Raw genomic sequence first — 14077 nt, forward strand, 5'->3', positions numbered from 1 at the left:
GCGAGGAGGAAAAACAGAGCTGCTCCTTTAAGGACTTCCCTTCCCCTTTACTCTATGTTTACATAACACGGGGCCGGTCCTGGGCGGCCGCGGGCCGGGAGGAGGGGCGCGGGCCCGGCGGCGCTGCGCGGCTCCGCTCCGCTCGGCTGGGCTCTGCGTTACGCGCGGCGGCGGCTCCCACCTGCCCGCGCCGGCCGCCGGGGCGCTGTGCGCTGCGGCCGTCCCCGTCCCCGTCTTCCCCCAGCGCCCCCGTGCCTGGCCCGGCGCGTCCCGCCGGCTCGCTCGCTCGTTCCCTCGCTCCCTCCTCCCGCGGGGCCCCGGCGGCGGCGGCGGCGGCGGCGGCGCTCGGCGCGGGCAGCTTCTCCCCCCGCCCCTGCGGCCGGCTGCCTCCCATTTGTCGCCGAGTGTGGCTCGCGGCGGCGGCGGAGCGCGCAGCTCCGGGGGGCGAACAAGCCGGGAGAGACGGACGTGTCCACCCCCCGCAGCCACGACGGAGCAACCGAGGGACTGGCCGCCCCGCGCGCCCTTCGCCGCCGTGCCGTTCCCCGGCGCGCTCACCCCGTTCTCGGGATGGGATTGTAGCGGGGGCGCGGACTCGGCGGGGATCGCGGCGGAGGCGGCGGCGGCCGAGAGGGGCTCCATGTTTTCCCCCGGCCAGGAGGAGCCCAGCGCCCCCAATAAGGAGCCGGTGAAATACGGGGAGCTGGTGGTGCTGGGGTGAGTCTGGGGATCCCCCCGGGGGGTCCTGGGTAGCGGGGGTGGACAGTCGGTGGTGACTCTTTGGAGCCGGGCGGGGAGGGGGCGGGCGGCGGGGTGGCTGTGGCGCTCGGGGGACCTCCGGGGTGATGGGGGGGGACGCAGGGAGGACGGTCGGAGGCCCGGGGGACCGGCGGCGCGCGCGGGGCGTTAGGCGGGCGCCGGGATGCGCGGGGCGCGCGGAGGAAGTGGCGGCGGCGGGGACCCGGGGGACCCGCTCGGCTCCCCGCGGGCTGAGCTCCACTTGGCGCGTCCGGGAGGGCGCTCGGGCACCTCGCGAGGTCGCTTCCCCCCAAGCTTGCGAGGCCACCCGGGACCCTCCGACCTCCCCAAACCCCCTCCCCCGTCACCCCCGAACCTCGCGGACCAGAGGTCCCCGGCCTCCTCGGGATCTGCAGGCTGCGCTCGGCGCATTGTTCCGGCGACCGCCGCGGGCACTGAACTGTCGGTGACCCGAGAGAGGTCCGGCCGGCCTCCCGCTGCTCCCTGCCTGGGGTGACCCCCTCTCCCCCCCGCTCCGAGGGGACGGACGGACGGACGGACGGACAGACAGACGGGACGCGGCAGCGCGGGGCCTGCATTCGGGGCCCGCACTCCTCCGGGCCCCAGCCGGAGCCGGGGCCTCGAGGATGCCCTCCCGGCCAGCCAGCCCGTCCGTGCGTCGGCCTGCCTCGGCTCCCTCTCCGCTGGTGAAAACACACACACACACACACACACACACACACACACACACACACGCACAGTTTTGAAGATGGTAATTATCTACAGTCGTTCAACGGGAGCAATTAGAGACTTCATCTACTTCCAGAGCCTTCCTTGTGACATTTCTATTGTTTACCCTTAATAAGCCAGGAGGGAAGCTGTGCGGGATGAAAGCTGGATGAAGTGGTCAGTGAAAAGGGAGTGGGAGGGAGACGAGGAAAGTGCCGGAAACTCAGAGAAGGAACAACTTGGTTTAAGTACCCCCGAGGAGAAAGGATTTTCTTTTTTTTTTTCCCCCTTTTCTCTCCCCACCCCACCTAAACCCCCCTTTGGACGTGCCCGCTGCTGGGAACCCGCGCTTTTGTCCTGTGTTGAAAGACCTGTATTCAGACCTTCGTGGGTGCTGATGGGTGGGTTTAGCGCACACGTGAGGAGCCCTGGCCAGGCTAACAGTCTGTGAACTTCCAAAAACGTGTTTTGCGAACTACCTTGAAGTCAGTGCCGACTTCAACATAATTTTTAAAAGAGTTTGTAAGAGAAGCTTCTCGAGATTGCACGCCTCAAAGTTTCTGTCTTTCTCACTGTGTCGCTAGCATACTAAGTAGGATGGCACTGGAATCTCCTGGTCCATTTGGAAGCAGTCTGCAGATCCGTGTTTTTTTTTCCCCCCCACCTGCATGGGGATTGCACTTAAAAAGGGCAGACGTCCCAGTTCCGCACTCCAGTCTGGCTTATGTAAGTTCAGTCCAGCCTAATTTTGTGGAGTTTTGGTTTTGTTTATGTGGCTGGCTTCAAAGTATGTTTAACACTGTGAACTTGACACAGAACATTAACTTGAGCCAGAGCTTTTCTTTTATTATTTTCTTTTGAGGCAGTCCTTGTGGAGATGCCGGAGTGAGGCTGGAGAGGAATGGTGTTCATGGCTAGAAGTGCAGGGCACTCCGAAAAGCTAGGAAAATAATTTGTACCCAGCATTGTTCTAGCGTCTGCCAATATGTTGTGGGTTGCATGTGTCCTGTATTTTACTGGTGCTTTTCTGGGAGACAGGAAGGACGACCTAGAGGCTGTTCACCTAAGCCTTGCCTGCAGATTCTCATCACTTACTTGTGCACCTACTGTGTGCCAGCACTGTTTAGGCATTGGATATCCAGTAGGGAATGAGACGCTTTCATTTTAGCGTGGACTGGGGCATGAATAGAAGAAAATGTCCGAATATACTAATTCAGGGATTGCCACACACTCTGTAGAGGTTGGTTAACTTAAGAGCATGAGTGCTGAAGTATATGCTAGGTTAGAGAAGGTCTTTCTGAAATAAAATGGGAGTAGCAGATGTTGGCCTGATTTGTATATACTTGAATTGTGGTCTTTCTATTTTTTTTTTTTTCCTCTTTAGAATAGGTTCCTGATTCCTTTGCATAGTTGACCACATGAAATAGTGAGTAAGGAGGTAGATTTTCATGAGGTCTTATGATGCTACAGTACTTTCCCTTTGTTTTTAATCATTTTTTTCATTTTTGTTTATTGATTTGAGAAAGACAGAGAGAGAAGGAGGAGGTAGGGAGAGACAGAATGAGTGCACCAGGGCCTCCAGCCACTGCAAACGAACTCCGGATGTGTGCGTCCCCCTTGTGCATCTAGCTAATGTGGGCCCTGGGGAATAGAGCCTCAAACTGGGGTCCTTAGGCTTCACAGGCAAGTGCTTAACCACTAAGCCATCTCTCCAGGCAAGTGTCTTCCCTTTTAAAACAATGGTCAAGATCAAGTAAAAACTGCTATCAACTTTGCATGTCTGATCCCTTAGTTCATAAATATTGGTGAATAGAGAATACGTAGGAGATTTTCCTAAGTAAATTATTCGTGGGGCTGGAGAGATGGCTCAGAGGTTAAGGTGCTTGCCTACAAAGCCTGAGGGCCTGAGTTCGATTCCCCATTACCCACATAAAGCCATATGCACAAGGTGTTGCATGTGTCTGGAGTCTGTTTGCTGTGGCTAGAGACCCTGGCGTGCCCATATTCTCCCTCCCTCCCACCCCCACCCCCCCCTTTCTGTGTACTGCTTCCTCTCTCACTGTCTCAAATGAATACATAAATAACATTTTAAAAGAACATAAAGAAAATTATTCTTGAGGTCAAAATGCTCAACATTAGTATTTACAGACTCTTGTTGACTTGTAAAATTCAGTGTTTTTGCTTTAATTGTTGCATGACTGTTTTGCTATCTTCTGAATTCCATGGGAAATGTTACTAGAAAATTCTGAAGAGGAAGCTGTACCCACATGCAGATACCCCTGCATCTTCTCTTGAGTTACACAATACTGAGGGAATACCGTGCTGTTATGGCTGTAAGGAGATCATCACTTTCTGTGCAGATGGATGGAATTTAAATTATTTCACAGTTGCAACTGGATATGTGGAATGGCCCCAAGTCTTTGTTGTGACCACTGCTTACTGAAGGTGGAGAAAGTGACTGACTTATAACATTACTGTTGCTTTTCAGTTTGGCTAAAGCCATCTCAAAAGTTGAGAGTGGCTCAGTGTAGTGGCAGTGTATTTACAGTGACTGAGGTCCCTGATTCAAATTCCTCCTGGAAGGATTCAGGTTCACACTTGCTCCTGCTTGTGCTGGGTCACTGTGTGGCGGTCGCTAGTGCTGCTTTCCCTGCTCAGGGCTGACTCCAGCAGGGAGACCAGCTCCTCAGAGCCCCTTCTGGAGTCTGTTTGAAGCATGCAGCTGTCTTGCTGACTAATGGCCCATCATGGTTTTGGAGAAACGGACTGCTTACTCTCCTGGTTCCCCTCACTGCATAGTTGAATTGGTCAGTGCATTTCATAAGGCTTTTAAATCAGCATTCTCTTAACCTAGGGCCCACAGATAGAATTCAGGGATTCCCCACACTTGGAGAGGGAAAAATACACCTGTATTTTCACAACCTTCCAGCTCAGTGTTGGCAACAGAACACTTGCTGCTACAGCTGTTTAAGGTCTTAATACAGAAGTACAGATGTGAGCAGGACATAGCAGGACATGCCTGTAATCCCAGCCCTTGGGGAGTAGAGGCAGGAAGATCAGGAGTTCAAGGTGATCCTCAGCTACATAGTAAGTTTTGGGGCCAGCCTGGGTCATAATACACCTTGTCTCTCTCTCTCTCTCATACACACACACACACACACACACACACACACACACACGAAGAAAAAATTAACAAAGACGTTTCAGTGCCGCTGGGGATGTATCAGTGGTAGAGTTCCTGTCTAGCACGTGCAGGGTCCTGGTTTCCACCTCTCTAGCATTGCAGAAACAAACTTCTGGAAGCACATCACATGTGGTTATTTCTCTCAGTCTGGAACTGTTTTGATAACTGAGTGTGACTGATTTCATTTGTAACCCTTGTATCATATTTAATCTCTGAGCAGGGTGTGGTAGGCTTCACCAAGTCACAGGGTTCCTTGGCACAGAAAGAGGTCACGAATCTCTGCCAGTAAAGGCTTATCAATATCCTTGGAAAATGAGGTAACTCCGGGGAAACTGATTAAGTGCTGTGAAAGGAGCAGGTACCTGCCTTGTTTCCTTTGGACTGGGCAGCCATTCTGCCACATGGGACAAAGGGTTCCGTTGCTGGATCAGTTAATGAGCTTCATTTTCTTCCAAAGCAACTAAGAATTTCAGTGTGCTTCTTGTATTGTGTTCTTGAGACCCACCTTGCCTGTTCCTCCTATGGGAGATGATTAGAAGGAAACTTATAAGGCACTTCTCCTTTTGTTATTCTGCACTCTACTTTGAGCCCAAAGATGTAAAACTGTATGTTTTACAGACTAAATGGTTCTTGAGCAGTTACAGATAAATAAAGATCTTTTCTGCCCTTCAGCGTGTTTAAAGAGTAGGGTCTGTGTGTGTGGACGGAGTGTCTCATTCTGCAGGCTATTACGGGTTATGATGTTACTGGCTTTGGGTTGCTATATTTTCCTTTACTAACTTTAGCTGTGTTTGGAATATGTAGCTGTCTGTGTGGCTTTGTGGCTGCTGGTCTGGCTTTCTCAGATTTGTTTCTTTCTTTAACACACCAAGACTGAGGCCTTTATTAGGCCTTTACATTTTTGTATTTGATTGCGTGATTATTTGGAGATGCTTGGCATCAACAAAAATAAAACCAGCTTGATTTGGGTTGCAACAACTTTGCCAAACATTTTTAACCCGGAGATAAAATGCAGACACACAAGAACAAACAAAACAAAACCAAACAACAGTTGCCATATCTGAGAGAGACTAGTAGTGGTCACCCTGGGGCTGTGAGCAGGGATGGCAGTGTGGCCCCCCCCTGAAGTGATCATGTGTGGGGTTTACCTTTAAAATTTTAAAATTTACCTGTTAAATGGATACAACAGCAACTGGTGGGCCTCGATAGCATGGGAGAAAAATAAGTGTGAAAAGAAGTTTCTAATGTCTTTCATATAAAATGCTTCTCCTGGGCTGGAGAGATGGCTTAGCGGTTAAGCGCTTGCCTGTGAAGCCTAAGGACCCCGGTTCAAGGCTCGGTTCCCCAGGTCCTACGTTAGCCAGATGCACAAGGGGACACACGCGTCTGGAGTTCGTTTGCAGTGGCTGGAAGCCCTGGCGCGCCCATTCTCTCTCTCCCCCTATCTGTCTTTCTCCCTGTGTCTGTCGCTCTCAAATAAATAAAAAATGAACAAAAAAATATTTAAAATGCTTCTCCTGATCTGTTTTGTGAAAGAGGGGAAGGTTAGAAGGATTCTGTTATTCGTTCATCCTGAACTCACTCTTAGCTTTGTTTTCAAAAACAAAATAGAGTTGAAAGTGCTGTGTGTCTCTGCTTTGTCTGCATCAGCTGTTCTGAGCCACTTTCGTATGTGGCCCAGTCATTTATGACAGATAATAAAGGGTGGATCTTCCAAATGATTCAGTGATGTCTCTTTAATGATGCCACTTTTTTTTTTTTCCATCCACATGCATTGTGATATGTTTTCCCAAGTGGGAGACAAAGGGTGGAGTCACTCCAAGCAAGCCAGGAATTTATTCATTCAACAAGTGTTTATTGGGTATTTCTTCATCCAAACCCAGGGGAATCTAGCCAGGAGAAGGTGGACAGGTTCCCCGCTCAGATGAATAGCTAGATATTCTTGTCACATCTCTTTAATGACCAACCATTACTAATATGCAGATCATTTACCTATTCCCCTAGTATTTGAGCATCTACAAATATTTGTTAGACACCATGCTCAAGGATGCGCTCAGACTTGATCCAGCTGCTGCAGACTCGATGAGGGAGAGCCAAAGGCTATGATGCCTTAGTGGTTCTTAGTGGGGTCCCCTACCCCCTGCTAGAATGAAAAGGCATGGCCTAGGTGGAGGTGAGGAGGCAAGAATGCCTTAGGCAGCGGATATGGAACACGGGAGCATGTCAGGACGTGGAGGAGCGCGCCCCTGGGGCAGGAGCAGCAGCAGCAGCAGCAGCAGCAGCAGCAGCAGCAGCAAGCTGAATGGCTGGAAAAGTGTGATTGAATGAAATCCTGAAGGAATGCGCGAGATGGGAATGGAGACTGGTCATGACAGGGTCTTGAAGTATTGAAAGGGTTTTGTCAGGCTGGAGGGATGGCTTAGCGGTTAAGGCGTTTGCCTGCAAAGCCAAAGGACCCTGGTTCAGTTCCCCAGGACCCACGTCAGCTAGATGCACAAGGGGGCACATGCATCTGGAGTTCATTTGCAGTGGCTGGAGGCCCTGGCACACCCATTCCCTCTCTCTCTTTCTCTCCCTGTTTCTCTGCCTAATAAATAAATAATAATTTTAAAACTTTTTAAAAAAGGAAGGGTTTTGTCTAAGGGCATGGGAGACTCCTACAAGGTTTTCAGAAGAACCAAAAGCCTTAGCAAAGAGGACACGGAGTTGAGGGAGAAACTGAGGCTGCAGCTCACTGAGACAGTCAGAGAAGGCAGCGTGAGCCACAGGTAGCCTTCTGGCTTTCTGTGCTGCATCCTGTTCCCCCCCCTCCCCCGTCCCCCGGGTCCTACTTTCATCCCTCCCCCCAGATGTCTATTTGTTCATGGCTCAAATCTCTTGGCCGAGGAGTAGCACTTCTCCCGGGCTTCAGTAGCCACGAGGCCGCCAGCCTGCCTGTGCTCCTGAGCACCCTTGTTGAGGGCCTGGTGGCAAAGCAAGTGTGCAGGCAGGTAAAACTGAATGAGAGAGAGACAGAGAGAGGGGGAGGGAGGGAGGGAAGGAGAGAGAACTGTGAGTAAAGCACAGCAAGGTCAGGGAGGAGAGAGTAGGTGAGATGGGGGAGGAGAGGACCGAGTGTCAGGGATAAATGGTAGTGGGGCCCGTTTTTATATAGAATAATACAGGGGAAGCTTCATAGAAAATAATCTTTGGTCTTTTAAGAGCCCCCACTTCCGAGTTTTTATTTACACCCTCCCCTACTGCTTAAGCCACCTTGAGTAGGTTTTGCTGTAAGAGCCTCCAGGTGTCCCATCACTTAAGGAGGCAAAGCAGTTTTCCAGAGGGAGAGAGACATGCAGATCCGAGGACAGGTTCTGACCTTCCCTCAGTCTGCACGTGGGTCAGTCTGAGGTGACCTTTGCCGCAAGGTGCCAGTGCCTCGTGCTTGCATGCCGTCAGTATTTATTGAAACTGTCTGATCTTCCTTTGAAGTTCCTTCCTCAGGGCACGGACCTGGGGCTTCACCTGCTGTGGAGTCCTGGGCACACCTTTCCTGAGCACAGTTGATATCCACAAAGCATCTTGAGAGAGAGGAAGTCAGAGGCGCACCCCAGCACCCCACTAGGCACAGGTGTTGCCAGGACTGCGCGGACATTTCCGGTTTGAAAGGAACACTCATTTCTGTAGCACAGTTCTATAAACAGTCCTCCCAGCAGCCAGGGCCAAGTTAAAGGCTCCCCCCGACACTAACTACTGACTTCAGCTATTTTAATTTCCACTTTCTGTTTGTTTTTCTTTTCTTGAGTTACCTAACAGTCGTTTTGTCACCTGCAGAAAGTTCTGCCTTGGAGGGAAACAGGACATCTGTTCGGATTCCACCAGCTGCTCAGAGCTGCATTGCAGCGCACCACAGTGGCGTTGAAAGGCTATGGTCATTAATGCCTGTTAATGATGCCAGGAAATACTGTGGCGTACAAGCCGCTTGGATGACAAGCCTAATAAATATGCATCGGAGGCATTTTCAGCAGCAGGTTTAAGTCTCGATTGAGGTTTCTTTCCAACCATCCACATAGTGCTTCTCACTCTCAAACACTTAACTGTGCTTGTTCCCCACTTTTCAGCTCATGTAGAATCTGTTTGTAGAATAAGAAATCATTCTTGCAAGCTTTGTACTCCATTCTAATTAGGGGCGCTTTAATAGAACCCAGCCACAGAAGGCTTTGTGTCAGCTTCTAGGTTTATTGAATGAAGTGGATGTTCACTATTATACAAACACCTCTGAGGAGCCTTGGCTGTCCTTCTCCTTCCTTTTCCTTACCTGGCCTTCTCCTGTTTCTTGTTCCTTCAAAATATGTTCCATAGCTTGCAATCTGTGTGCACTTGGGTTTTCCTGAGGTGCTTAGTTGATTGATCATTTTGAGGAAATGTCCTTTCTGCAAAAGGACCATAGAAGCTGGGGCATGGTGGCACATATCTTTCATCCCAGCACTCAGGAAGCAGAGTTAGGAGGATCACTGTGAGTTCAAGTACAGTCTGGGACTACAGAATAAAATCTGGGTCATTCTGGGCCACAGTGAGACCCTACCTCAAAGAGCAAACAAACAAAAACAAAACAAAACAAAAAAGACCATAGACACAGAGCAATATGGTTTCACATCAGAGCCCAGAAAATTATGTAGACTAGATCCTTGTACGTCTTAAGATAGTTTTTTTTTTTTTTTCACATCATTCAACTCAATGGGCCTTCAGTTAGTTGTTCAGCCTTTAAGCTGTCCAGTGAAAGAATTGTGTTAACAACTCTGTGACTGAAATGGAGATGACCCAGGTTTCCCAGTTGATCATGCACCACGTGGCAATCAGACAGGGAACTGAGTCCTCACCCCATGTTCTTCCCAGACTGCTCCACCTATACAGAGTGCGCCCCTCACCAGGAGGAGAGTCCCCCTCTCTTCAGTCCTGTTGGTTCCGCTGGTCTACCTTGACCACTGCATGTGGTGGAAGTGACCCTGCTGGGCTCCTGGGTGTTGCCTTAGTGGGCGCTGTTGCCTGTGCTCCCTTCATTTACTGGGGCTGTCGTAGAGACGTGCCCATCAAAGTGCCAGTCCACTCCACCCAGAACAGAGAGGAGCTCTCAGTACCCTCCACCCCCTGAAAAAATTGTGAACAGAAACTTATTATTATTTTTTTTTATATAGTTCTGGGACTGGAAGCCCAAGGTGAAGGTCAGCAAGATGATTCTTCAAAGGCCTTTGTCCTTGGCTCACGAATGCTGAGTGGTCTTTTGGCCTTTTCACTGTACCCACCTGCCTCAGATGCCTTTTTCTTCTTTTGACAGCAGCCATACTGGATTAAGGTCATCCCAGATTACCTCATTTAACTTCAGTTCCCTCTCAAGACCCGTCTCCACATACAGTCACCTTCTGAGGCTTTTTGGGAGCTGGTGCGCCAGCATTCAGGTTGCGTGGGGGGTGCAGTTCAGACCACAGTGGCCACGTGAAGAAGTCTGACTAGCTTGTTTCGAGCATGTCTTTGGTGGGTGGAAGGTTATGAAAGGGGAACAAAGGGCTAGCCAGTGCTCAGCCATCTCTGCCACCATGGCCAGCGCTGTAGACCTTCCTAGCTTTGGGATCCATCAGACTGCCAGCATGCACCACCTGGAGCAGACAAGGCCCTTTCCACCGCCTCTGCCTCAGTGCAAGAACTGTGAGGAGAAAAGTGACGGCGTGTTCACGATGATGTAGGAGGTGTGTTAACGTGGCCGTGCCCCGCAGACTGCCTTTGCATTGGTTCGGTTGTCAGGTCTGACAGTTCTAACATGAAATAATTGTGTTAAGTTGTTTTTGTTTCCTTTAGATTATTGATTACTTAAATTACCATAATTGCAGCTGTTGGGGTAAGTTATTTAAACATTAAGTACCCTAGGGTTTGAAACTCCTAGCCAAGGAAGGCATTGGTGGAACAACTTTATCTGACCTAAGTCGTCCACGTCTCTTTGCAATTGGTGAATCTGCCTCCTCAGTACTGTCTCCTCAGCTCCTGAACCCAGCTGAACTCAGAACCATGCTTTCCAGAAACTTCTACCTAAGTCGCTGGTTTTCACCCAGGGTAGCTAAACGTATGGCACAGACTCTCAGGCTTTGAGATGTCACCTGAGATACAACAGCAGCATGAGTAGAGATTGGAGTAGGGGTAGGCATCCTGCGGGCACAGCGTGCCAGGGAGGCCAGGCGAGTGTGTGAACACTGCAGCGGGGCGGGTAAACAACAGCGCGAAAAGCCTATTTATATTGCTTGGGCCTGTTTTTGATGGCGGCCAGAAAAAAAACTGTACAGCTCTGCGCCAGGTTAGAGGCAAACAAAGGCAGACCTTGCTTGTGCTGCGTGGTTTGTGGTGAGCCCAGGTGCCCGGGTGTCCTTTACAGAGCAACCTGGAGGAAGAATAGTGGCACCCTCCTACCCCCACACACACCTGCAGGTGCTCAGAGTAGAGAGAGTGGCAGACTTGGGAGTAACAGGACTGCCTCCAAACTAGACTCTTCCATAGAAGGAAGAGCTGCTCCTCATGGTTGGCTGAGGTGATTGTTGTTTCTAAAACTCACCCAGATTCTGTTGGGGAACTTTAATGTTTCTTTTTTTTTTCAAGGTAGAGTCTCACTCTAGCTCAGGCTGACCTGGAATTCACTATGTAGCTTCAGGGTGGCCTTGAACTCACAGCGATCCTCCTACCTCTGCCTTCCGAGTGCTGGGATTAAAGGTCTGAGCCACCACACCCAGCAGTATTTCCTACTTTTAATCAGAGGGACTAAAAAAATGGAGAATCCACACTTTAAAATGTTAAGCAATATCTCAATCAAAACTTCCAAGGCTCAGGGCCTATTGTGGAAGAGGAGGCAGAAAGAATGTAAGAGCCAAAGGAAGGGTAGGACTCCTTACAACGTGCACCCCCAGATACAAAATGGCTTGAATATCCATGACCTCACAGTGCCTAACACTACCTACTTAAGAACATCATAATAGGAGGAAAAGATCCTGACATAAAATAAAAGAAAGACTGATTGAGAAGAGGAGGTGATATGATGGAAAATGGAGTTTCAAAGGGGAAAGTGGGGGAGGGGGGGCATTACCATGGGATATTGTTTACAATCATGGAAGTTGTTAATAAAAAACAAATAAATTAAAAAAAAACTTATGTGTAAAAAAAAAAAATGTTAAGCAAAACTTACTTCCAAGTGATGTATCTTGTAAGTTTGTACCATTTACAGTTTTGTATTTTTATTTGCAAGGGCAGAGAGAGGAGAGAGAAAGAAAGGAAGGAAGGTTGGGCACATCAGGGCCTTCTGCCAGTGCAGATGAGCTCCAGTGACCTGTGCCACTTTGTACATCTGGCTTTATGTGAGCACTGGGGAATCCAACCCAGGCTGCCAGGCTTGGCGAACAAGTTCCTTTAACTGCCAGGCCATCTTTCCAACCTCAGTTTTGTATTTTTAAAAGCTTAAAATGGCAATAACTTTGGGGGATACATATAAATAACGTAGCTTGTGTTCTACAAGGGCATTATATAATTAAAAATGAGATCTATTATACATACCAAAATTGAGCGCCATGCAACATGCACACTAAATCCAACACGCACAGTTAACATTAAGGACTCGGGCTGTGCTGGTGGTGATGTTTGGCCACAGGGGTCTGAATTAGAGACCCAGGAGTATTGGAACCCATGTAGCAGATGCTGAGCATAAGTTGAATGTGGTGCCGAGAGCGGTGGCTGCAGGGAGCTGTCATTCTGGGAGCATCGTGTGCCAGGTTCGGTTAGGGTGTTTTATGTTATTGTTCCAGGAAGTGCATTTTACTATTTGGACACTGAGGTTCCAGCTTAGTGACTTTTCCAAGCTCCCTTGCCTCCTGAGTATAGGCCCGGTCAGTGGGAGGTAGGGATCAGGAGGTCAGCCTGCATGGCTCTGAAGCTTGATTCCTTCCACCCAGTGAAGGTGAGAGGTGTGTGTTACAGTGAGGTTGGAAGGAATTTGGGGGGCAGGCAGCCTTTAAAAGCTGAGTTTAGAAGGGAGGCTTGGGGAGATTTACATTTCTTAAATTAATTTTTTTTAATTTACTTAGAAAAAAATTGAATAGGCGTGACAGGGCCTCCAGCCGCTGCACACAATTCCAGACACATGTGCCACCTTGTGCATCTGGCTTACATGGGTGCTGGGAAATCGAACTTGGGTCTTCAGGCTTCATAGGCAAGCACTTTAAACACTAAGCCATGTCTCCAGCCTGAAGCTTAGATTTTTATACACAGGTAATAAGATACGGGGTGTTGGAACATTGAGAAGTTGGGCTGGAGGTTGAAGTGCTTGGGGAAGGAGATGGAGTTGGACGGTGAAGTTGGAGTAGAATCAGTATGTTCTTACATGAAAGGTTTGGTGGGTGACAAGCCATTCTGCTTTCTTGGGGTTTGTAGGCTGTTTGCAAAGAAGGGGTGTACCTCAGGAACAATGCTCATTATTGTGTGGAGGGAAGAGTTGCAGGGTTCTACATCAGCTGAGATGGAAAGAGGGCTTGGGGTCAGTGGACGGGGATGTTGGGGCAAGAGCAGAGTCTGTGAAGGCACACAGGCTGGGGGCAGAGAAACCCCACTGTACTTGGTATTCAGGCTTGGAGGGCCAGGGGTAATGAGAGTTGTGAGCCCCGGAAGACAGGGGCTTTGGTGAGGAAAGCCCGCCGAGAGTGTTTCTGGGAGTCATTCCCAGTCATAGAAGGTTGGCATGGTCCGAGGCTTCTGAGTGGGACCCTGTGAGACTTGCAACCTCCTCTTCCATGCTCCCTCTCCTCTGCATCTGGCCCCCCGCCAGGCTTACTCCCTGTGGGAACAATCCCACCTGGGTAGTGGCACCCACTATGGAGGAAGGATTGCTTCATCACTGAGTGGTTTGTTTTGGGAGCTTGAACTGCAACTGCTGAATGTTTTGGAGTTGAACCCACTTCCAAGCCATCAGGGGTCCCAGGATCTGAGAGCGCATTCCCCATCCAGCAACCCTGTTGTTGGGAGATGGGGCACCCTAGCCCACTGGAGTCCCCTCCTGGCCTGAGGAGAATTAGTGAGTCACTGTGGGAAGGGGCCCTGGCGTCCTCCTCCAGGCCATCTTTGTGGTCCAGGATAGGCTGTTTCCTCTGCCGTGGGTCCCCTCTGCCATCTCTTGCAGAGCTGTGCCAACAGGAGTGTGCACAGGCCTGGCATCTTGCTCCAGACCAACCCCTGAGGCAGTGTAACTGAGCTTCTGCTCCAGCTGTGTCTGGAGGAGCCGAGGTGACTGGCACCGGTTGCCGGTTGATGGTGGTTGGTTGTGTGCCCTGCCTGGCCCTGCGCTCTGTTACCCTTCCAACCCCTGCCTGGCCGTGCTTGGCCTTCAGAGTGCTCCACTCCACTCTTTTTGAATTGAAGTGGAAC

At 50.2% G+C, this 14077-nt stretch overlaps 1 protein-coding gene across 1 annotated transcript in view; it reads left to right on the forward strand.

Moving 5' to 3' along the window:
• Nucleotides 1-532: 532 nt before the first annotated feature.
• Peli2 (pellino E3 ubiquitin protein ligase family member 2) overlaps nt 533-14077 on the forward strand; it is a 161629-nt gene continuing 148084 nt past the window's right edge. Inside the window, exon 1 of the mRNA XM_004649213.2 lies at nt 533-717. Coding sequence (XP_004649270.1) covers nt 641-717 — 77 coding nt within the window. The 5' untranslated portion in view covers nt 533-640. The remainder of the gene's footprint in view (nt 718-14077) is intronic.

This window comes from Jaculus jaculus, chromosome 7 (assembly GCF_020740685.1).
Source record: "Jaculus jaculus isolate mJacJac1 chromosome 7, mJacJac1.mat.Y.cur, whole genome shotgun sequence".
Classification (NCBI taxonomy): Eukaryota; Metazoa; Chordata; class Mammalia; order Rodentia; family Dipodidae; genus Jaculus; species Jaculus jaculus.